This window comes from Lampris incognitus, chromosome 16, assembly GCF_029633865.1.
Source record: "Lampris incognitus isolate fLamInc1 chromosome 16, fLamInc1.hap2, whole genome shotgun sequence".
Taxonomy (NCBI): Eukaryota; Metazoa; Chordata; class Actinopteri; order Lampriformes; family Lampridae; genus Lampris; species Lampris incognitus.
In genome coordinates, this window is record NC_079226.1 from 22513439 (window position 1) to 22538954 (window position 25516).

A 25516-nucleotide genomic window follows, 5' to 3' on the forward strand; every position below is an offset into this window, starting at 1 on the left:
CCAGAATGTTTAGTATACACCTAACCATTGAGGCACAGCCGCATCCTCCATGATCAGAGCAACAAAAACTCGCCGTCTCCCTTTTTACATGACAAACCCCCTGCTTTAAAGATTGTAATCAGTGCTATGGCTTCAAAAAAAACAAGTCACTGTCTCATATGCATGGCCATGGCCTCTATCTCCATTTCTCACATATATACAAATACTCCTTTTACATGAGAAGGATCGTTGTTTTGCATCGCATGAGGTATCGTTGTGCCACAAATACTCTGCATAGTTTTTAACAAAATGAAAGTGTAAATAACTGAGTTGTGGCTCAAATGGTCACTGCTATTATCACAGTAAAAAAAAAAAAACTCTTGAAGTCCTGATTTGTATTTACAAGATGTCTAGAATGAGTCAAAACCTATAACCCACATGCCAAATCAATGCTGTTTGCTAATAAGAGCTATAGCTTTTCAAATTTGGCTTTCAGGTCAGCAAAATTTACATCCTATGTTCATATCTGTTTGATACAAAAATGACTGATACAGTATGGTTATGGCTGCAGGTCGAGTCAGCTGTTGATGTTAGGGCTACTGGCAGGGGTAGCAATGTAAACCACAAGTCTTCACTGACTGCTCCATTTCATTTGTTCTCCGTCTTTCTGGACTGGGTGATGGCATTTCTTCTAGCTAACAGGGCAATCAAATTTCAGTTAGGGTGAGTTTGTACATGCCCCCGAGCTCCTCCATGGAGATCTGGAAGGTGTCCTCGTTGGAGTAGTGTTTGATGATGTTGTCATCCATGTTCACTAGAATCCTGACATGGGACAGACATGGGTAGGATGAGCACCTGACATCGTTCAATTCTTTTCCAACAAGTCCGTCATTTATCATGGTGAAAAAGCAGCTCTGGCAGCTGAAGATATGTTCGTTGCATGCATTTGTATGTAACTCACCCTTTCTTGCATTTTTTATAGACTTTTCCAACCTTTTCCAGTGGCAACTCATACTTCACTGATATCTGATTTGGAGAAAGGAGTGTAGATACACGTGTCAGTGATGGGTTTGTTTTTCCTCCATTGGAGGAAGATGACACGTTAAATAAAGACATCCTTGCCAAAAAGCACAGTTCATACATAAAAACGAAATGTAGAACGTGACCTGCTGTACATGTTAGTCTAATCTGTCATAGGTCCCTGGTTCACCTTTAACCCACCAGCAACCCTGGTGGTTCTGCATAGCTACTGTAGCTACACCTCATAACCCACCCTGCTTCTTTCCTCACAAACTCTGTGACCCCTCCAGACATCTAATACCTGCCTCTTTTTCCCCTCCCAGCCTTCTCTCCACCACCAACCCCATCTCTACTTCTTATCCCCCCCCACACATCCTTTACCATCTCTCATTCTGCCTTTATTTCATTTATGTCTCCTCCCATTAAGGTCCTCCTCCCCCAGGCGCTGCTCTCTGCACTTTTCCTCTTTTATTTTTTACTTGTTTCCCATCTTCTTCCAGCCACTCCTACACCTCTCTCTCACTCTCTCTTTCTCTCTCTTTTTTTTTTAACCCTCATTCTTCTACTCCTTCTCTTCATCTTTCTCTCTCTTATTCCCAGGATGCTACAGGGGTGGGCCTTGCCATGCCACAGCTCATTCAGCCAGTAGCATGATGCCTTCTCTGCCTCATAACCCCCCCCCCCCGACTAGCTCACAGACAAACTGGTAAACAGACAGACACCCTAAATCATGACAGAAACCACCCATATGCCCGCCTCTATGACAATGAATCCCAGATTGGAAAATCGTGCCTGTACTGCTCTCACTCCATTATTTGTGTTAGTGGCATCAGCAGCGGTGAGTTGTATAAATTTAGGAGAACTTACTGCCTCCACCAGGCCTTTCAGTGTGGGGTTCTTCAGCATGACAGCATCAAACACCTCCTCCGCCTCCTTGCGCACGTACAACAGGACTGCATGGGAGAAAGAGGAAGGAGATGGGCATCAGAGAAAGCCCCTTGGCCCATAGAGGCAAAAACATACATACCATCACACGTGTGCATGTATATTCCTATACATAAATGAATAGAGACACATACCTGAACACCTGAATGCAGGGAGGAAGATTAATTCTGCTTAGGCAAAATAGCTTAACTGCTATACATTGCATGATACAATGTGCATACAGATGGGTGACATGTTAAAGAAAAAACCTGAACGCTTGACCCTGTTGTGGATTTTCCTTTATCCTTTTAATGGGCTCTTGCCCCAGCAACCTCTGGGGAGAATAATCATCGGACAAATATTAAAGCAAACAAAGAATCTTTAATGCATCTGCAGCTGGAGAGACATAAGGCCACACAGAGGTTCGTCTGTGAGGATATGCTCTGCCCCTGAACTGGAGATAGTGTTTTTTTATAGAACAGTCCGTCACGTCATACACTATGTTTCCTGCATCAACTAAGGTGTAATCTTACAAAGGAATGCAGGAAACATCTACGTTAATCACGTTCCGTGCCTCGTGAGTGTCTGTAAGTCTGTTGCACTTGTCTTTTGCTGTACCAAGCCGTTCCTGGGATGTGGCAACGGGGAGGCAAGCATGATAACAGTTGCTATGTGGCCCCATGGAAGGTACGCATGAAAACAATGGGTATGTGTGTCTGCAGTGAGTGAGAAGTTTCATACACACAGAGAAGTGGAAAACTACAGAGTACATACGGAGAGCATATGGAGTACATTTTGTACTCCACAACCCCTACAGTAAGGGGGTCTGGGGGCTCTGTTATGTTGTGGGGTCATTTTCCTGGCGTGGTTTGGGTCCATTTGTCCCCTTAGAATAGAATATTCTTTATTAGTCATTTTGTACATACATACAAATGAAATTTACTCTCTGCATTTAACCCATCCTAGCTGTGTAGCTAGGTGCAGTGGGCAGCTGCCATGCAGCACCCGGGAACCAACTCCAGTTATTTCCTCCCATTGCCTTGGTCAGGGGCACATGTGAGGCCAAACCCTAGCAGCCTCAAATGTGAGGCTGCACCCTAAATGACGACACTATTTGGTGCTCTATAGTGTCCCTTGGCAAGATTTCCTGTTGTTCAGTGGCACAGTGTAGCTGAGACGGCCGCAAAAGAATTCTGTTGCTTTTTGCCAGAACTGCTGCTGAGTTGACAAACAGAGCTGCCGGTTGCCAGAACCGCTGCCGAGTTGACTGAGTGGAGCCACCATGGTTTACCCTTTCTGGATACTAACAGCTGGGTAGACTGCCCAGGGATTTGAATTCAGAGTTAACTTCTCCTAGCCTTTGCCTAAAGAGGCATCAATCCACAAGGCAGCAGGAGGATTTGAAATCCGAGTTCCCTTCTCCTATCCCAATGTGTTGGCTGGACTGGGCACCATGGGAAGTACCATACAGGCATGCAGGAGGACCAGATCTATCAGTAGGGACGTCAACCTTAGCCAAAGGGCCCTTGTTGAGGTAAGGTGCTACCTCTCTACAGCCTGCAGATGCAGTTTAGCATCTTACCCAGGACTTAGAGTGAAGGGTCACTGTTAATCAATACAAAGTTATTCTGAATGATCAACTTGATCCTATGATGAGACATTTCTATCCTGATGGGAGTGGTCTCTTCCAGGATGACAATGCCCCCATCCACAGGGCATCAGGGGTCACTGAATGATGGGTATGGAAATGATGTAAATCATATGCTATGGCCTTCACAGTCACCAGACCCCAACCCAACTGAACACCTATGGGAGAATTTGGACTGATGTGTTAGACAGCGCTCCCCACCACCATCATCAAAACACCAAAAGAGGGAATATCTTTTGGAAGAATGGAGTCCATCCCTCCAGTAGAGTTCAGAGAATTGTAGCATCTATGACAAGGAGCATTGAAGCTGTTCTGGGGGCTTCTGGTGGCCCAACACCTTACTAAGACACTTTATATTGATTTTTCCTTTAATTTGTCACCCATCTATACATAGCACATGTAAAAAAACAAAACAAAACAAAACAAAAACAGTGCTTCTTATGCTGCACTCCCTCATAATGACAACTACTCCACATGCCTCTGTGACCCAAGCTCAAGGCCCCAGTGTTCGGCTGGACCTGTCAGAGTCAGTCACTCCCCCCTTTAACTTGAGTGGTCCAGCTCTCTCCAGATCTTTGTTATCTGTGGCGCAATGCCCAGACAAAGCAAAACTGAGTGTGTCATCATACAACCGTGGCATGGATGAGCAACGTGAAGGTGGCGCGCACACACACACAAGAAAAGTCAGGCTCAACTGTGATTCCCTGTGGCCACTACTCTCTATTCTCTGAATAGAAATGCTGACATCGTTTTCCAACTTGCTCCAGAAACTATTATTTGAAGCTGTCCGAATAAGAGCCTTTCAATAACACAAGTGTGTTCAGTTTCATAATCAATCTAATTTTGCAGGTCTGGCTTCAGGAGCCAGACCTGGGAAGAGAACTCGCCAGCGAGCGTCTGATGGCCGGGCCTTGGCCCATGGGGCCCGGCCAGGCCCAGCCCAAAAAAACAACATGGAGCCACCACCCTGTGGAGCCACCACACACAGGGATGAGCATTGGGGTCGTATCATCATGTGGTCGTATCATTAGATCTGCGGCCGTATGTTTTGGACACTTGGATGAAGAGAGGAGCAGAGCCATCAACTGATCACCACCTGGTGGTGAGTTGGATCAGATGGCGGGGAAGGCTGCCAGACAGACCTGGAAAACCCAAACATGTAGTGAAGGTGAACTGGGAACGTCTGGTGGAGGCCCCTGTCCATGAAGTCTTCAACTCCCACCTCCAGAAGAAGTTCTCGTGTATCCCGAGGGAAGCTTGGGACATACAGTCTGAGTGGGCCATGTTCAAAGCCTCTATTGCAGATGCGGCAGGCAGGAGGTGTGGTCATAAGGTCATGGGTGCCTGTCAAGGCAGCAACCTAAGAACCCGCTGGTGGACACCAGTGGGGAGGGAAGCCATCAGGCTGAAGAAGGAGGCCTTTTAGACTTGATTGGCCTAGGGGTCTCCTGAAGCAGCAGACAGGTACCGGGAGGCCAGAAGGGCTGCCACTTCGGCGGTCGCAGAGGCAAAAACTCGGGTGTGGGAGGAGTTCGGTGAAGCAATGGAGGAGGACTTTCAGTTGGCCTCGAGGAAGTTCTGGCAAACCATCTGGTGACTCAGGAAGGGGAAGCAGGGCTTGACTCAAGCTGTGTTCAACTGGGGAGAGGAACTGTTGACCTGGACTGGGGATGTTGTCGAGTGGTGGAAAGAACACTTTGAGGAGCTCCTGAATCTGGCTAACACATCCTCAGTGGAGGAGGTAGAGTCTGAAGACTCAAGGGAAGCCCCACCCTTTTCCCTGGCAGAGGTCTCTGAGGTAGTTAAGAAGCTCCTTAGTGGCAAGGCGCTGGATGTGGATGAGATTCGCCCTGAGATGCTGAAGGCTCTGGACATTGTTGGGCTGTCTCGGTTGACACACCTCTTCAGTGCTGCATGGAGGTCTGGGACAGTACCTGTGGAGAGGCAGACAGGGCTGGTGGTTCCCATATTTAAGAATGGTGTCCGGAGGGTGTGCTCCAATTATCGGGGCATCTCATTGCTCAGCCTCCCTGGGAAAGTCTACTCTAGGGTGCTGGAAAGGAGGCTCCGACCGACTGTCAAACCTCGGATCCAGGAGGAACAATGTGGATTCCATCCTGTCCATGGAACAATGGACCAACTCTTTACCCTTGCAAAAGTGCTGAGGGGGGCATGGGAGTTTGACCAACCAGTCTAAATGTGTTTTGTGGACTTGGAGAAGGCTTACGACCGTGTATCCTGGTGCACTCTGTGGGGGGTACTGCAGGAGTATGGGGTACCATGTCTGCAGGTGGGAAGCCGGATGTGGATATGTGTCTTGGTCACTGCACTAGTGCCTCCTCTGGTCGGTCAGGGCGCCTGTTCGGGGGGTACGGGGAACTAGGGGGAATAGCGTGATGTTCCCACGCGTTACGTCCCCCCTGGCGAAACTCCTCACTGTCTGGTGAAAAGGAGTGGCTGGCAACTCGACATGTATCGGAGGCATGTGGTGGTCTGCAGCCCTCCCCAGATCGGCAGAGGTGGTGGAGCAGAGATTGGGACGGCTCGGAAGAGTGGAGTAATTGGCCGGGTACAATGGGGAGAAAAAGGGGGTAAAGAAAAAAAACTCAAGACTCAGAAATAATTAAAACACAGACGACTTGAACATTAAAATATATTGTATACAACATACTGGAGAGAAACACCCCGACACAAAAGTCAAAGGGAGCTGTCTCTCTCCGAGGAAGAGAGGACCTCAGCGTCTTTATAGTTCAGCAAAACAAAGAAGTCTTACATGTTCCGCCCCTTAGCATTTAAAGACAATCAACCTATAGAAACCCTCCTACATACAGTAGGGAGAACTAAGTCGAGCAAGAGTCAACAGCTCAGCACAAGTTCAACGCAAGTATTGCTTTCTTCAAAAACACAGGCAAACGGAAACACGAGACTTCGTGCCTCTCCAAGAGCTCTATATAGGATGTCTCATGACAGCACACGTCTATCTTCTGACACCACCTAAAACAACCTCCTCTAAGGTGTATTTGACCCACACAGCAACACCAACATAAGGAAATGAATACATAATTAATGAATGATAAATTTTAATGTTTCATGTTACTTTTCTTTCACAGCCCACACACACGGACCCCTCTTTATCTCGCCACTATCATATCGAAGATCTCGAGCACTGAGTCTGCAGTACATAGTATGTTCAAAAATGTGCTGTGTGCCCGTGTGTAATTATGGACATGCAAAATGGACACAGAAGTGTTAGCTAACTGGCAAAGTGTCAAGATTTCATACAGTGAAAACCCCGCAGAGTGATATAAGTAGAATTTATTTATTATTTATTTGACTACTAATCAACCTAAACACTTGGGTTTTGTTATAAGGCTGATGTGCAGACATGAATAATGTTGCCAATGTACCGGTGTGCTGTCACCGATTATGTTTTCATCCGTGTAAAGGTGCTCCAACACCAGATTTTGTTAAGTAGGTTGCTCTATCACTATCTTGGCCTTACTCTTATGACTCCTCTTCTATAGCACAGTGGTCTCCTAGGAACCATTTCATACAGGCGTAAACTGTGGAGTGCATTTTGCTGTTGTTGGTCGTTTTAAAACTACATGCTTTCACTTCTTTTATTCGCCACTGACATGATGTTATGTTATATCTGACTGTGATGGGCAAGCCGGGGCCCACTTTGACCCTCTTGCATTGGGGCCCTGCGCTGACTCTTTACACCTGTGTATATCAACTACAAACTGTTGAAGTGCACCTTTACACTCGAAGATGGTGTTTTCTGTTTTTGATGGGGTATCGCTGTTCTCCAAATTGTGTCTTTGTTTCTGTTGATTGACGTAGTGCCTCTTGGGTTTTACTCGACACCTTCAGAATCTGACTGCCTGCCTTTGCTTTGTCTACATGCTTCTGCAACAACCCAGTTTCCCCATAGTTCCCACTTATCTGTTTTGTTCGTGAAACTGACACAAAGCAGTGAATTCTTTATGTGTAAATGTTCAGAAGAATGTAAAAGGAAAATTACATATAAAAAACTAAACCCAGGAATAATAAGGTTTGATGAAGGTATGTTGCCGTCAGCCTCGGACTGGCAATCTGACAACTCCGGCAAATGCTAGATGGGCCAGCCAACTAGTGGGCTGCAAGGCCAGCAATGTGGAAAAATAATTCGCCCTGCCAGCCACAGCCCACTTGATTTTGGCTCATCTGATTGGGGGTTAGACGATCCCAGTTGTCAATAGGCTACCTATATTGTAAGGCAGAGGCAAGAAGTGCTACCCTCGTCCTCCTTCCACCCCTTCAAGTAGATGTGTCCATCCATGTAATGTCATAGGTCAAGTGGGAAATACTCAAATCAAGAGAGAACGGTTGGAACTTAAAAGTTATACATTTGAATTTCGATGAAAAAATAAAGCTAGCCTGAAATGGATAAAGGTCCCAAAAAGCGAAAAGGTGGAGCGGAAAAGGTCAGAGAGTAAAAGAAAAAAAAAGAAAAAAACTCGACGCTGATGCTGCAAAATGTTTTAAGTTCACACATTTATTCAAAAATACCGATGCCACTGATGAGATGTCTTCTCATTGCCTTAGGTAGGACACGCTATTCTATTCTCTCCAATTTCAGACACATCTCCAGATCATGTCTTTGTGCATGCTCAACAATCCAGGTAAGAAAATCAAAGAAGGTTGAATCAATTCATCTGGATACAACGTTTATTGACATTGTATCCAGATGAACTGATTCAACCTTTTTTTATTCCCAGATCATCATTAGGCTAGGCCTACCACAAGGAAACCTTTTGTGCAGCATGAAAATTGAGTTTGGTTTCATGATAACAGCGTTGAATTTTTGTCATAGACTACATTCATGACTAATGATTATGTCATATTTGTTTTATTTAAGTTAACGATTGTAGCATAAGTGCGCCGAGAGTTGGGTTGCTAAATAACCTGATAATGGTTTATGCAGTCATTGGGCGGCAGGCGGGGAAACACCCTGGACAAACCGCCACTCTGTCTGTACAGGTCTGATACAGGTTTGTACAGGGCCAACACGTCCACACACTGGGACAATTTAGCATGGCCGATTCACCTGATCTACATGTCTTTGGACTGTGGGAGGAAACCGGAGCACCCGGGGGAAACCCACACAGACACAGGGAGAACATGCAAACTACACACAGAGGACGACCTGGGACGACCCCCAAGGTTGGACAACCCTGGGGTTCAAACCCAGGACCTTCTTGCTATGAAGCCAATTGGGCTCGCAATAATTATTATTATAAATCATAAATTATTAATTGTAATTATTAGCAATTGGGCTGCCACCCAATGACTGCTGGGATAGGCTCCAGCATTCCATGACCCCAAGTGGAATAAGCGACTTGGATAATGGATGGATGGATGGATACTTGCATATGTTGGGGAGAAGGGGGCCGTTCCAGATGAAAATTGTTAGGGCCAAATCATGTTCCCAGTCTGACCTTGGTTTCTGTAGTGTTTTGGCTGTGCACAGATCTATTATTGGTGGAATTGTAAATTAAATCTGATTGCTCCCAGGTGAGTGGAGCACAAGGAAGAGCCAAACTTTTTGAAACTCTATTTAAATGACAATGTATTTAATATGTTTTGTAAACCAATCTTTCCAGTGTGCACTATATACTTAGCATTTAGTGTTATGCTAATCACTGCTAAAAGCATTTTTAAAACCTGTCTTTGACCAGGATGTAGGGTAAAGTGCAAGGCTTTGTTTTCATGTATGTGTGTATGTGTGAGAGAGAGAGAGAGAGAGAGAGAGAGAGAGAGAGAGAGAGAGAGAGAGAGAGAGAGGATGAGTGAGACTGAGCAGTGGTATTTTGTAGGGTCAGAGGAAACTTCCAGCACGTGTGCATGTTTTCAAAAACCTGGAATGATCACATGGCACTGAAAGGATGGGGTTGGGTGCCTTCATAGTCACAACATCAATAACCACTTTAAACAAACACACACACACACACACACACACACACACACACACACACACACACACACACACACAGCTTGTTGTGCCACTCTTAATAAACACATGCACCCTCCAAGCAATGCACTACTCCAACATCCATACACGCAAAAACATGCCGTACCTTTCTTTGGTTCGTCCACTCTAGCCAACTTGTTTGGGGGTGAACCAAAGTCATCCTCAGTGAAGGGTAATCTCTTCATGCCTGAACTGCAACACAGACACACACACACAAACACACACACGTTTGAAATTGCCTGATCACTCATAAAAACCAACTACTGTCTCTCTCTCTCTCTGTCTCTCTCTCACACACACACGCACGCACGCACGCACGCACGCACACACACACACACACACACACACACACACACACACACACACACACACACACACACACACACACACACACGTAGCCCAGAGACATTTCCTAGGAGCAACACATGTTTTCTAAAATCCACTTAGCATTGAAATCTGGCACATTTACTTTGCCGTCCCTTGTCCACCCACCAATAACTGCAGTGACAAATAAAAAGAAATCAGGGCTACTGAGACTGAGAACTCACTTATCTTCTCCATCTTCTGTAGAGAAAGGCTGCAGGGTAAGAGACAGAGCAACTTCAGTCAGATGGAATATACATAAGTGAAACACATCCCAACACATTTCATTGGTGATTAAGCAGCTGCAGAAAATAAAGTATTATTTATAGCATAAACCTACATGAAAGTACACTTAAACAGCATGTTTTCATATTTTCACAAAACCTGAGAAAGCATGCTTCTTTCATACTAAATTTGTATGTGCTATAAATTTTAGCTCTTTGCAACAGATTGGGTAGTTTTACTGCCAACCATCATTTAAACTTCTGAAGGTCCCATCAATTGATCAGGTCAAAGGGCAATGTCAAAGGTCAATCCAATAGGTCTCCAAGGTTGATGTATTTCTTTTGCTTTTATCGCTGAGGCCAGAGTATGGTCAACACAAGGCAAATTTACAAGTTGCTAAGGCAACTCGGCTGCATTGAAGGCAGTTCAACTGTGTTGCTATAGGCGGAAGGTAGACTGTACTATTCCAGTGAGAGGGCCATTTTCCACAGGGGTAAGTCATACAAATTATGCACTTTCCGTTTTTAAAGTCCCTTCTGATTGAAAACGTAATGGTAATAAAACTACTGTGGCCCTTAAGTGAACCTCTCTGCAAGCTGTGTTGGTCTCATTAAGCTTTTGAAAAATAGTCAGAGACCTGCACGACTTCAAAATCGAGATGGTGTCAGACATTGGTCAACAATGCTGCTGAATCGCTTCCTGGAAAACTGATAATCTGGGAGAACAAGTCTTTTACCCAACAGGGCTCTAATATTGATTGCAGGCCTTCCCATCAATAAAAATCTATTCTGAGAGAGGCTATCAGAGACCAGGGCCACAGAGAGTTCACCAGGGTTGTCAGTTGGGTTCAATGTCATCAGCGACACCAGAAATAAATCCTCCTCCAGTTTGTGGCGAAAAATAAACACCAGACAGGAGGTGTATTTAACCAATGAACCCTTAGCGGCCAGTGGGATTGCAACCAACAGGGGGCAGTCAAGATTCACAAGGTCCTCAGTCGTTCTACTTTTTTCTAAATGGGTAAAATCTCAGTCCAAAAGGAACAACCACAACTCTTGCAGGTATGCACATTGCTAACCTCCCTGCAAGCCGAGTCTCATTTGATGTGATACTGGAGTGTCGTGGTATGTGAAGAGTGCCGAGGACGGCTCAGAGTCCAGAGGTGGATTTTAGCCATGAAGTGGAGGGTTTCTTATGACTAGCACTTAAAAACCTGACAGCCCCAACATAGGTTTACATCCTATGCAGATTATTGGCAAACATCTGCTGTCTGCATTGCAGTCTGTCTCTCACTCCTGTCTCTGTTCTTCTCAGTCAATTATTGGCATATACTACAGGCTATTGGTACATCCCTGCTGTTCTTGCTCCATTTCCACAATCTCTCTCAGGTATCATCTTACCCTCTGCGGTTTGTTTTGATTTATCAGTAAATTATCTATCCCAGGGGTTAATCAGTTGGCAATAAGGCCATCAGTATCTAGGTCTGCTATCAGAACACTACAGACCTATCTAAAATCGGATAACTCTGTCCCCGCCAACTGGCAGCCAAAGGAGAGATTTCATCTGGTTGCCTTGATCTGACTTTTGCCATTTGATGAGTGGCTGGGGTTGGAGAGACTAAAGCTCAATTTCAAGGAGCCAGAAAACAACACCGCTGTCTCTAAATAGACAGACAGACAGACAGACAGACAGACAGACATGTCTAGTAGTATTAGCTGTTTGATATTCGCTTTTATTTATACTGTTTTTATTTTTACTCTTACTTATTTGGTCTTACTCTTATTTTTGCCTTGTCTGTTGTTTTTTTGTGAAGCACTTTGTAACATTGCTTTAGAAAAGTGCTATATAAATAAAATTATTATTATTATAAGCATCTAATACTACAGATGAACAAAAGTTCTATGACAAGAAATATGTTTTTATAATATTTTCATGATCAGTAATTGCTCCTTGTGCATCAACCTGAGAGCGGGCATTTGGAAGCTGTCGAGGCTGTGGCTCCAGCAGTGATTTATTGGTAATCAAATTTAAGCAAGTTTTGGGTTACGAGCCCTCTGGTTGGCACTCACATGGCGCTGGAAGTTGGAGAAGTGGAGGTCAGGGATGAAAAGGACAGGCTGTGTTTCAAAGTCAGTCATCATCTTGAAGATGGTCACATCGTTGCGCTTCTGGAGCAGGGGCAATTTGATGTCCACAACTGAGAAAGACAAAGAAACAGTGAGAAGGACTTCCTTCCCCCGGGTACTATTCTTACTTTTGAGGATTTTTTTTTTTTTTGCCCACTCCTCACGACAGAAAGCAGTTATGTAAATAGTGTAAGAGGGTTAGGGTCAGAATAGGAATTTGAGTCAAGGTCAAGGTTTGGGCCAGCACGAGGAACTTGGTGTTTGAGGTTACGAGCAGGAAAGGAATGTTGCTCATAGGAATGCACGGTCATGCCAATCCACACTGGCGTGTACGTACATACGTCTGTACTGGTACACGTCATAAAGTCGTTTTAAGTTGGACTGAAACCAGTGATCAGATTTCAATTTTCATGCATGAAAGCCTTGAACAAAACGTAATCACACATTTAGAGACAGTTTTGTTTTATTTGTATGTGACTGATATTGTATTTTTGTATGCTCTTCATCCGTAACCAGGATGCTGTGCTGCTGTAAAGCTTCCTGAGGCAAATTTGTAATTTGTGGCATTGGGCTATACAAATAAAATTGACTATTTGACTCAAGAACCGCGAGGGAGTGGTATAGCCCTCATTAAAATTCATGAACCAGCCTTGTAGCGTGGGATTTGATCTGATTGGCTGCATGTAATGGGCGTGTCTGATGACATCATGAGTATCCGCAAAAAAGATTTAGAGCAAGAAGCTGACCTAGTGGGCGTTCTTTTAAAGAGAAGAATGGAAAAGCCAAATTCTACCTCTTATATACTATATTGTCAGTCGAAAGAGAGTACCAAATGCATGACAACTGAAGTAATATGTGATAGGAAATATTAGTGCTTCGATTCCTGTCCAATTTTTTAAAAAAAAAGAAAAAAAAGATAGAAATCCTTGACCACTTACAAGGTCCCAGGTTAGGGTTGAGCTCAGACACCTTGCCCTTCCGGCGGGACTGCTTCCTCTCCTCATCTCGGATCTTCCTCTCGGCTCCTTTGTCGCAGAACACCTTGATCTGACAGTAGGCGCGGTGGATGGGTTTGTTACTACGGTTGTTGTAGCTGTAGGTGTCGATCTGGAGATTCAGCGGCAGGCCCTTCACCCCCTTCTGAGAGGAAAAGTCTGTGCTCAGACAGTTGACCGAGATGAAGATCTGAGGAAGAGGAGGTATAGAAAAGTAAAGCTTTAATGTCCCCAAGGGACAACTTGGCTTACAACAGCGGTCAGTAATAGTAAAATGGTATCCGTACAATGTACATACGGTATAGACATGTAGACACACATAGAAACAAGTACACAGTAAAAACAAATACACAGGATGGGGAGAAGATAAGAACTGGTGGGAAAAGAACATTTTAGGTTGAGGGAGACCGAGTCTGAGAGGCAGTGTACGCTCAACTTCTCCAAAAAGGGCAAGTTAGCGTATTGTCTGTCATCTGATATTAACAGCAACTGTTTTTTGGTTTTTTATAGCTGCTTATTCTTTGTAAATGTGTGTAGGCCTAGTTTGTCAGCATTTTCACGGTCTGGTTTGCCATTACACACTATTTGCGCCACCTCCAGTCCACATTGAGTGTTCTGTGCTGCCACCTATTGGCATATTGTTTTAACTGCATGTTGATTTTCAATTTCAATGAACTAGAGAGGTTAAAGTTCGTGAGATACAGTTTACGCTCGAAAACAAGGCTCCACAATGCATGTACAACACATGATGATAATGGAATAAACCCTTGGTTTACAGGATACCTGGCAAGTCTCATCTCTCTATCATAAAACAACCAAAATCAATCCATTTTCAGAATCATGTTTATTGGCCATGTAGGTTTGCACATACATGGAATTTGACTCCGGTTTTGTGGCTCTCTCAGTGTACTTAACAAAGAATAACAACACTACAACACAACAATCTTCATATACACACACACACACACACACACACACACACACACACACACACACAAGGATTGACTTATACAGGCGATACGTGCAATGCGTCTTTCTTGATATACGGATACATTAGTTATACAGGATCTTCCATCCTCATGCTTTTCATTATAGTTGTGCTACTTCTGTGATCAGACACTTTGTGGTAAATACTGTAAACAGCCCCAGAGCGGGCAAACATTTGGGAAGGGCTGGTCTCAGCAAATAGACGGTGTTATCTGTGTTTCAGATCACCAGGGGGTACAACGGGAGAGACAGACGCACACACCTGTACACAGACATTACTGTGTGCTCGCGCGCACACACACACACACACACACACACACACACATATATATAAACAGTGCTTTCCTTGCACTATGCCTTGTCTGAACTACAGAAAAACACACACTTGTGCATTTGCACAGTCACGTGTGAATCATCTTACAGCTAGGTGATTGGCAGTTCAAACAACCCGGCCAAGTGGTGAATACAAAAAACTAATGAATGCACACACGGGGATGGTTTGAATCCACACAAGGATGAACATCCTATGGCCTCAGGTCACAACAAGGAGACCCACCTTCTGATGTGTGTGTGTGTGTGTGTGTGTGTGTGTGTGTGTGTGTGTGTGTGTGTGTGTGTGTGTGTGTGTGTGTGTGTGAGAGAGAGAGAGAGAGACACTCCATATGTCAGAAATAGGACACAGCACTGCAGGATACTAGAGATGAGCTGTGGCGCCATCTTGTCTGTTCCTCTGTTTGTTAGCCTGCCTGTCTTCTGACAACTGATGATGAACGTTGAACAGCCAACACTGCAGCAGCTGACAGGAAATGAGAACACAGAGGCGGGCCAACCCAACTCTATCCCCTAAGATGACTCCAAAAAAAAAAACTGGTCAGAAGAGAGTGGGGGACAGGGAGAGGAGGTATATGGGGTGGCGGTGACCTCCTCCCCTCTGCCACGTCTTACATTGTCTGACAGGATTACATCGTTAGCTGTCAGAACTGGTCACAGGCCCCCCTACTGAGTTTCCTCATTCCTGCGCCCATTGTTGCTCCTGTCTGGTGTGTAGAAATGCCTAAACACGCGTCACTTCAGCATCACAATAGGTGCGACAGGTCCGACCAGTCGAAACTGTTGTGTAGCGAGCTTGCAAGCACTTGCAACCATACAAATGTGCACACAAATGCAACTACACACACGCACGCACACACACACCCTGTCTCTACGCAACCTGATTTAACACAAACTTAGTGACAGACTTGGTAACACGGACACGTACTGATATGTTCTCACTTTCCCATTGAAGTCACAGTTTTCAGTACCCGACGCTTCAGAGGAAATCGACACAACGAATCAGCCATTAATCGTCGGCAAAGGGATGCATACGTCTTTGTCCTGATTATCAAATTCACACGTGACTTCCAAAAAGAGGAGCAGCATTTTATAGGGGGACTTTTTGTGTTCATGTGGAAAGAGTTTGTCATCATTGGTGATTTGTGAGCCACATAGTGTCCAGCAACTGAAGAAATGTGGTTGTATGAGATATTTTCCATCATTTGTATTACAATGAAACATGATGTGTGTGTGTGTGTGTGTGTGTGTGTGTGTGTGTGTGTGTGTGTGTGTGTGTGTGTGTGTGTGTGTGTGTGTGTGTGTGTGCAGTACATGTTCTACTCTCTCACCTTGGCCTCCTCGTTGGTGTCCCAGGTGAAGGAGATGGCGTTGTAGGATATCTCCTCAATGTTACTGATGGTATTGAAGCTCTCCTTGTAATCAGCTGTCAAAAAATCACAAACGATTTTAACCAAACTGGGACAATGTAGCACAGAAGATACACACTGTCTCAGTCCTGGAGAAACTTTCGCCAAAAGGACGCTTTGTATAAATGGACACCATAAGCTTTTGTTAAGAACCACGTTTTCATTTGATGGCTGAATAGCGTGATGTGTTACGGTGTCGTAGCAGACACAGTAAAACTAGATGATATGAAGTGAAATCCAAACTGAGGTTGGAGACATTTTTTACAGTTTTTTTTTCTTATTTTCAAATCCCCCCCCCCTTTTTTTCTACCCAATTGCACTTGGCCAATTACCCTATTCTCTGAGCCGTCCCGGTCACTGCTCCACCCCCTCTGCCGATCCAGGAAGGGCTGCAGACTACCATATGCCTCCTCTGATATATGTGGAATTGCCAGCCGCTTCTTTTCACCTGACAGTGAGGAGTTTCACCAGGAGGACGTAGCGTGTGGGAGGATCACGCTATTCCCCCCAATTCCCCTCCCCCTCAAACAGGCGCCCCCGACTGACCAGAGGAGGCGCTAGTGCAGCGACCAGGACACACACCCACATCCGGCTTCCGACTCACAGACACGGCAAGTTGTATCTGTAGGGACGCCCGACCAAGCCGGAGGTAACACAGGGATTCGAACCGGCGATCCCCGTGTTGGTAGGCAACGGAATAGACCACCACACCACCCGGGTGCCCCTGACAAAAGTTTTAATTCAAACCGATACCATGACTCGGTAACACGTCGATCAATTTAGATGCTTTGTAAACTACGGCTACGATCAGATGCAAGAGTGAAATGAGAACGAATAAGATTTTTCATCTCGAGGACATTAAAAAAAGTCCTTAAGAAGTCCCTTACTGAAAAGTATCCCGCACCGGAGCTGGAAAGTCTGGAGACTTAATCCCTAGCCAGCCGAGGTGAGTCATCACCGTCAGTCACCTTTCCCCTTTACGTCTGTCCCATTCAGAGCCAGACTGAGTAAGACAATACGTTTTGCCTGTCTGTCAAAACTAAGCTGCCCTTTCAACCCACCAATCAGCTCTGCAGACACAGCAAGATGGATTAGCGTAGACCACACTGAATTAAGCAGCACTATTGTCCCACCAGAGGACAACTTCTTTACAAAGCACAAACAAACATGGCGTCAAACAAACAAACAAACACAGCTGTCATCCCGTCAGGGGAAGTCTTATCGCACAAAAATCCTTGGATGTCCCCCCAAATGTGGACGGACGGTGTTGCAGTTTGCAGAAGTGACTTGGTGGGTTGGAAGGGTGCATGCTCTGCAGAACAGTAAAACTGTAGGTATGTCCTGCATCTCTCCCCACTAGAATTTATTTACTATGTGTCTGATGGATAAGTGCAAGCTTGAAAAGCTCACACAGGCCACACAACTCAATAATGTCTCTGTTAGAAAATAAATGACGACAATATTTGCACAAGAAACTGGTCAAAACGGTCTCACTGCAGTTCCTGGGGGAAGGTGGTTGGTGCAGCTAATTTTTCATGTGTGCAGACAGGTGTTGCGGTTCTTACCGATGTCTAGACACCTTTGCTTGGCGGTGTGCTGTCTGGAGTGCCAGTACTTCCAGTGTTTCAGCTGGTCGTCTCTGCACTTCTCCTCGCCGAACACCACCATCACCACACTCTGAGACGGGAGCGGCGGGAAAGCATGCAAACAGACACATACACACAAGCAGGAACACACACACACACAGTTATATACAACATTAAACTACATCACATATTCTGATCAGTGTTGATAACCTCAACAATACAACTGAAACTAATGTGACCGAGGACGCCATTACCTCCCTCAGAAGTAAACGACGGTGTGAGATTTACTTTTTCCTCCTCTTACCCTGACTTTGGTGATGGGGTGTTGCATGTCCTTGCTGTTGTCAATCTCTCTGAGGCTGATGGGATAAAACTGTCCCTTGTTTAGGTACGTCATTGTCCCATCGCCTGTCTTCTGACGCAGAGACTTGGATGCTTCTAGAGTGTACTCGAAATTGTTCCTAATTGAGAACACACAGTTAGCAATCAAAATGTTATGTTGCACATCTGAAAATATTTACAAAGATGTGTTTTAAAGCAGAGTTATGTAGCGTGACAAAAGAGGAGAGTCAAAAACAAAAAAAACAAAAAACAAATTGTGGTTGCATGCTTCACCAGTGGCTCCTACGGCCGCTGCTACTAAATCGTGACCTAAAATCAGTATGGTGTCAGAAGTGGGCCCGATAACAAAGCGTGAAGCATTGTGTCTTCCCAACAGAGGGGAGTCCGGTGTCTCTCCAGTGACTTGGATGAATGGGGCCATTCTACGGCGTGTTGTGTCGCAGATGAATGGCGGTGTGGCGGTGGGAGTTGGCCGGTGGGCCGGTGGCGCTTACCCCGGCACGGTGTCAAACGCACCGTAGTCCTCGGGCGTGATGGAGGCCATGCGTAACTGGAGATCCCCTGGGAAGGAAAACACCTGTGGCCACACAAAAAGGAGGAGAGAAGAGAGAGAGAGAGAAGGAGATGAGTGAGAGAGATTCATGGTGGTGAGATGGGGTGGAAGCAGGGTCTCTCTCTCTCTCTCTCTCTCTCTCTCTCTCTCTCTCTCTCTCATTGTGATTTTAAATTGTTTTCCAGTCATCTGGGTTCATTACTTTGAGGAGTAAACAGCTACTATTATGTTGCCCCTGCAGATGTATCTCTTGTGTTTTATCATTTCTTACCGTTTCTATTCATTTAGTCACTTAATGACCGAACTATATTTGTATTGCAACTTGCACACATGGCGCGCAGCTCAAAGTGCCTTTATATCAGAGAGAAACGAAAGAGCACTTCCCTCTAAAACCATGTTTCTCCCTCAGTCGCTCTCTCCCTGCATGTCTCTCTCTCTCTGTCTGTGAATGGGGTAACAAACCATTTATTTCCCTTCCCTATTTTTTTTAATCCCTCCATCCCTTTGCCTGGTATACTGGGGTTTTGTTGGGTTACTCCTCTCTATAGTAATCCCCCTCTCGGTTGAAAAGAGAATGAGGAGCGAGAGAAAGGGCTTTGGCTATTGTGGGAGAAAAGTACAGCACTTTATTGTGTTGGTGAGACAATGACATAATAACATGCTGGCCGCTATTTTGGCATGTTCAAATAAAACCAGGGAAGGTTGAACCCACCGCTGGCTCCATGGGATCAGGTGAATGGCCTATTGTCTGATGGGGGAGATCTGAGAGAAAGAGGAGAGGTGAGAGGGGGGTTATAGGAGAGTGTTAGTGGGGTTTAGAAATGGGGGGGGGTGTATTGGATCCCTCTCTACACACACATGTAGTAACACACACCTCCTGGGAACTGTCCTTGAAGCTCTCTGAGAAGGTGGAGTCAGGGGGCGTGCGGGACTGGGTGTTGGGGCTGAACTGGACCGAGTTGTGGGTAAGCCGCTCGAAGACCCCAACATGGCTGTCGGCCTCTGTACAGCTGTTGGGGACCGTCACTGAGAAACCGTGGGTGGGCATCTCCGTCTTTACGGTCGTGTAGTTGGGCACAGCGGCAATGGAAACTGTGACGGTTGTGTCTGAATCAATCAATCAATCAATCGCTCGATCAATCAGATCATGAAGCAGTCAAGCATGATTAGCAAATGATAATCAAATAGACTGTTTTAAATTTCGCTTGATATAACCATGCAATTAGCAATGTAATGGAGGGTAAACCAGCTTTAACATAGTTCACCTACATTTTTTTTTAATTTGTGTAAGAGAGTTTACCCAAATTTTAAATTCACAGCAAACATATTAGTGTATAGTAATACACCAATGTAGGATATATGAGGTTAGGCTATTTCAAGAGTGGAAAAAAGAAAAAGAAAAATTAACACCCCCTTTGAAATACAACTCCCCCCCCACACACACACACTTTTTCTCCCCAGTTGTATCCGGCCAATTATCCCACTTTTCCAGGCCTCCCCGGTCACTGCTCCACAGCCTCTGCTGATCCAGGAAGGGCTGCAGACTACCACATGCCTCCTCCGATACATGTGGAGTTGCCAGCCACTTCTTTTCACCTGACAGTGAGGAGTTTCACCAGGGGGACGTAGCGCATGGGAGGAGCACGCTATTTCCCCCAGTTCCCCCTCCCCCCTGAACAGGCGCCCCGACCAACCAGAGAAGGCGCTAGTGCAGTGACCAGGACACATACCCACATCCGGCTTCCCGCCCGCAGACACGGCCATTGTGTCTGTAGGAACGCCCAACCAAGCCGGAGGTAAAACGGGGATTCAAACTGGTGAGCCCCATGTTGGTAGGCAACGGAATAGACCGCTAAGCTACTTGGACGCCCCCTAAATACGACTTACTTTTGTTTACATTGACGGTTCTTTGGCTTAAGAAGATCATAGGCTCGGGGTTGTAAAAGGTCATATCACCCTTTCTATTTGCATACAGTGCATGGCTGCACTGCTGTACACATAATGATGGTAACAGACCTGGTGAAGGGAAGGGGCTCCTCTTTTCCTGGGTGAGTTGGTTGGGGAGAAGTATGTTGAAGGGCGTTTTGAGCAACTGGATCCTGCTCTCCATGTTGGGCATGGGGGTCTCTTGGAGAGGCCCTATGGGTTGCCCTGGCTGAATCAGGTGTCTGAAATACAAGGATGGAGGTTACACGATAGCAGCATGTGAAAAAGGATATTACTTGTTTATTTGTTAGGGACAAATACAGGTAACACTGACAACTACACATACAAAGTCCAATTTGCTGTACATGTGTATATCCAACACTAGTCCTTTGATGGACATTAAAAGTTTGCATAAAAATCGATAAAATTAACATTTTTCCACTTAAGAATCGGTACATGAACTGACGATGAATAAAACTGACTCTCACGATGATAATTTTTGAAAATCAAATTTTTTGAAAAAAAAAATCCAAATTTTTTTAATTTTGAATTCGAGGACATGAATAGAAGAGTGACCTTGACTTGATTGCTTTGGTGAAGACTTTAAAATAAGAAATTTGTTTCAAATTTCCTGGGAAGGAATTCCAGAGCTCTCCATCTTGGATTCAAACTGCATTTTAACCAAAAGAAGTCCTGCAATATTTGATAGGGCAGTCTCCATCTGAGGTTTTGTGTGTTCATCTTAGTATGATGAAGTCCAGATGAAAATGATTCAGATATGGATGGGACTATTCATACTACACACATGCTAAATCCATGTCAGTAATGATGGGCTAATACTGGACTGCCCTTCATGTAGTATCCTTATATTTGCGAACACACACACACACACACACACACACACACACACACACACACACACACACACACACACACACACACACACACACACACACACATACAATTACAAAATCAGAGAGTGTGAAAGAGCCCGAATCACTTAATTTTGTTCATGGCGTATTTCCCTTCTGCTGGGCTTGTTAAAAAGGGGGTTATTACATGAGGTTAGCTGTCTACCTTTTGTTGGGATCCACATCAGAGACCATTGCATCTGACTTGGCCTGGGATATTGTTCTCTTTTCCCTGGGCACCTGTATGGGAAGGTAAACACAGCCGCTCAGCATCTGACCACATCACATCCAATAACCTGGGTACTCCTGCCATCTATATGAACAGCTAGATCAGTTACCACTGCCTGACATGTGCTCTGCCTCACAGGTGTCACGTAATGGATGGGTGCCTTTATGAATGAGGATCATTAAGGTAAAGCTTAGAAGGATTTCGGCACATAATCCTTTAACCTATGCACCCTTAAAATGGGAGAAAGTCATTAGTGGGTTAACTTAAGGTCTCACCTCAGGTGTGTTTCCTACCTTATAGTAGTCGTAGAGCAAGCCTAGAGCTGCGGCGCTGTCCTCGTCCCCGTTGATGCTCATCATGGCTTTGGTGGCAGCGGTCAGGGGGTTTTCCAGGAAAGACTTCCAGGCCTCGTCCTCTGTGGTGAAGGAGCGACGCTGGCCGCCATAGCCCGGCTCATTCTGCAGAACCAGGACCGCACGCTTACTGGGAGAGTGGGGAGAGAGAGAGTGTGTTAATGTTAGAGAGAGAGAATGAGAGAGAGAGAGAGAGAGAGAGAGAGAGAGAGAGAGAGAGAGAGAGAGAGAGAGAGAGAGAGAGAGAGAGAGAGAGAGAGAGAGAGAGAGAGCGATGAGATGGTTGTTTCGGTCTGTGGTCTCTGTGATGTATTAACGGGGGCCGGACCGGGCGTTATTGGATTAGGGTATGGGTAATTGTTCTGGGTATGTCTGTAAATAGCAGGTATGACACCTCCAAACTGATAAGAACGTCTTTTATTGCCATGCAGGGGTGTTGCTGGGATTGCTGGGACGCCTGACAAGAAGTGATGCGGAGCCTCCAAAACGGGTGCATCATATTTGCAAAGTCCAGTATTTGGCCCAGGATTGATACTCCTTATGATTCTTTATCTAAGGGCCTCCTTTTGCTCAGTCCCATTTAAGTACTCCCACACTTCTTCCCCTTGGTGGCGCCCCTGAGGCCATGAGTATGGTAGGTTTCATGCAATGTGATTTCATCCCGAGGACACCAAGTAAAAGAAAAAGGACGTTGGAGGCATAGCTTCTAAAACAGTGCATAAAGGCGGTCTATGTGTGCTAATAAAGCTTAATAGATTGATGGATGGATGGATTGCATTAACAAAGTCTCATTTTAACAGTTCATAGTAATGCCTCACTTCCCCTAATTTACGAGCCCAGACTGAAGAGTCTTGCTCATAAACTTCTTGTCACAAGTCTGGCAAACAGGCGATACGCTGCACCAACGTCATGAGAATCGTCAAAGGCCGGACCCCCAACTGTAGTTTTGTACAGAATTAATTAACAGATTGCAATAGGGCTCGTCAATGGACGTGTTGTTTATCCGTGTCACCTGCTTTTCAGGTGTTTCTTTGATTGTGCAACAAATCTCAGCCCTTGAATGACTAAAGCGTCTTGACAGAAGATGCTCGACTGGCTGATCCGGTGTGACAGTACTGGGCTGAAGATCACTCATTGGTTAGCAGGCCAACCACAATCTACACAGATCTGTCCCTACTACATTCCAGAGATTTAACCACTGTTTTACTGTTTTTGTAACAAAACCTGTTTCTAAAAATGCAATCACAAGCTTTCACACTTCATCACATCTACTTCCTCCTCCTCCTCCTCCTCCTCCTCGCCATCATGCTGACCTCTTTTCCAGACCAACCTTAAAAAGTATAAACTGTAGAAGTCATGCTTTGTAAACAAGACTGTGAAGAAGATTAATAAGAACACCGCTGGATGCCACTTTATGTTAGCGTGTTGCTTAGGCTACTGCTGGTTGCCTATTATGTCGTTAATTTATGCTTTCTTACTTAAGCATACTGTGCACCTCGTTGTAATATGCTCTCAATAGGAACATCAACTAAATGCCTACTAATTTAAATGGGAAATGTGGGAGACTTTGAAGTAAAACCATAGGATAATGGACCAAAAAAAGTAAGGTAATATTTAAATCCTGACAGAGAGAGAGAGAGAGAGACAGACAGACAGACAGACAGACAGACAGACAGAGGGAAAGAGAGAGACAGAGAGTCAGACAGAGCGATCGAGCAAGACAGATAGAGTGAGACAGAGAGATAGAGCGAGAGAGATAGAGAGAGCAAGAGAGAGGGAGAGCGAGGGAGACAGAGAAACAGAGAGAGAGAGCGAGTTAGACAGACGGAGAGTGAGAGAAATAAATGGAAACTGAACTTGTGCCCATTTAAGAAATGATAGGTTGTGTGTTGCGTGCATGTTGAAGCATTTCATGGTTCCCCTGATGTTTGTGGATCAACATTGGACATAACCTCCTCTGGCTTTCACATAATTCATCCAGTCAGTGCCAGAAATACAGTAGGCTTCCAGATAGGGCCAGGCTCAGACACAGGTCATCATATCAAATGTTGATCTGTGAACATCTCTCACTTGCAGAAGTCAGAAGGACTTTACCTGATATATGATAATAATTTGTTTATTTCTAATTTTAGAAACATACGGAACAATTATTGCTGCTTTTAATTTAACCCACTCCCCCAGATGTGGATCATAAATACTTGTCTACTTTTCCAAATGTTTTATACCTTTATCATAATACATTTGTACTCAATTTCTTCTTCTATTCAACGTATTTTGTAGCTATTCTCAACAGGTTATTAAGCTAAATTGTAGAAGAAGCGGGTCCGTTTCCATGCTGAGTATCTACAACAAAACCAGGCTTTTCCTCTGAATGGTCGATGCTAAGTGATAATTAGTAATCCTATATCTAATTGTGCCATTCATAAAATGTCTATCTCGAGGTGTCAGGGATTTGCAATCTGATAGATCCGTCACTGGACAAGCAGTCTCACTATTGAAACAACAACAAAAAAAAAACAAAAAAGCTGAATTGTTTAGGAATGGGCATGACTGTGAAATTTGACGATGATATTGAACAAATTCCTTAATTTATTTTTAAAAAAATATTGCCTTCACCAACGCTGATGAGGGTAAAGCAGCACGGTGAAACAACGGCATGAGTATCAATCAACTGCCAATTAAACTGCACAAGTAAATATTGGCGTGTTTATATTTACGTCTCTGACGAAGAGAGGTGTTTGAGCGCCGTAAATGAATGATGAAAACACTTTCCAAATGCTCTGTTGATGGCCTATAGCTGGGCTTGTCTACGTAGCCTCTCAGCACTATGTGGGCCAACGCCTATACCGGGTGTACGATTTCACTCCTGTCACAAGTCTCCTTGTCAATGTCCTCAGAAACGTAGAGAATATAGGGCTAAGCATTTTCCACACCAGTATATTTTATATAGTCTGGACAGAGAAAGAACTCTTGCAAAAAAAAAAAGAAAAAAGGAAAAAAAGTCTTTTATGAAGCTGTGACAGTTGCGCTTGGGGGGTTTTCTTACATGTCATTCCAACGCCCGGGGAAGTAATTGGGCATTTAGGCGAACAAACAAAAACGAACACTATCCACATAACTGTAGGCTTAGACGAAATCAAACAATAAACCGCCCATCAGTATCACGGGACAGGGAACGAGGGGTTTTCTTCGCCTTCTTCTTCTTCTTCTTCTTCTTCTACTACTAACAACAGGACCCGCCGCTCGCGCAACAGGTGGAGGGAGATACACCTGTGCGGAGGTGCGTGCAGGCTCCAACATGACAGCTGCGGCAGCCTCGGAGTTCTCCCACGGCTCCTCGCGCCGCCGCCGGCTCCCATCACGTTAAACCGATGACACATGCAGAAACACAGTCTTCCCGACAAGGAGACGAAAACCTCTTTGAATACCTCGGTTGAAATTCCCATCGAGAAATTGTGAAAAACGAATAACACTAATAAATAATAATAATTAATAAAATTTATCATCTTATATACAAGTGTTGGTGGCTTGTCAAGCCCTTTGGTTCCACAGACGGGAGGAGAGTGAGTGCACTTACTTGTCATGCTCCTGTGACAT

General features: G+C 44.9%; 1 protein-coding gene across 1 annotated transcript in view; it reads right to left on the minus strand.

Moving 5' to 3' along the window:
- Nucleotides 1–25516, minus strand: part of grhl1 (grainyhead-like transcription factor 1) — a 26628-nt gene extending 1112 nt beyond the window's left edge. Inside the window, exons 1-16 of the mRNA XM_056295899.1 lie at nucleotides 25497–25516; nucleotides 21860–22049; nucleotides 21504–21577; nucleotides 20517–20668; nucleotides 19375–19607; nucleotides 18442–18524; nucleotides 17910–18066; nucleotides 17585–17696; nucleotides 15942–16036; nucleotides 13273–13483; nucleotides 12242–12369; nucleotides 10133–10161; nucleotides 9691–9776; nucleotides 1867–1952; nucleotides 941–1005; nucleotides 1–801 (exon numbers count right to left, since the gene is read on the minus strand). The exon at nucleotides 1–801 is cut by the window's left edge and continues 1112 nt beyond it. Of these exons, the coding sequence (XP_056151874.1) occupies nucleotides 687–801; nucleotides 941–1005; nucleotides 1867–1952; nucleotides 9691–9776; nucleotides 10133–10161; nucleotides 12242–12369; nucleotides 13273–13483; nucleotides 15942–16036; nucleotides 17585–17696; nucleotides 17910–18066; nucleotides 18442–18524; nucleotides 19375–19607; nucleotides 20517–20668; nucleotides 21504–21577; nucleotides 21860–22049; nucleotides 25497–25516 (1836 nt within the window). The 3' untranslated portion in view covers nucleotides 1–686. The remainder of the gene's footprint in view (nucleotides 802–940; nucleotides 1006–1866; nucleotides 1953–9690; nucleotides 9777–10132; nucleotides 10162–12241; nucleotides 12370–13272; nucleotides 13484–15941; nucleotides 16037–17584; nucleotides 17697–17909; nucleotides 18067–18441; nucleotides 18525–19374; nucleotides 19608–20516; nucleotides 20669–21503; nucleotides 21578–21859; nucleotides 22050–25496) is intronic.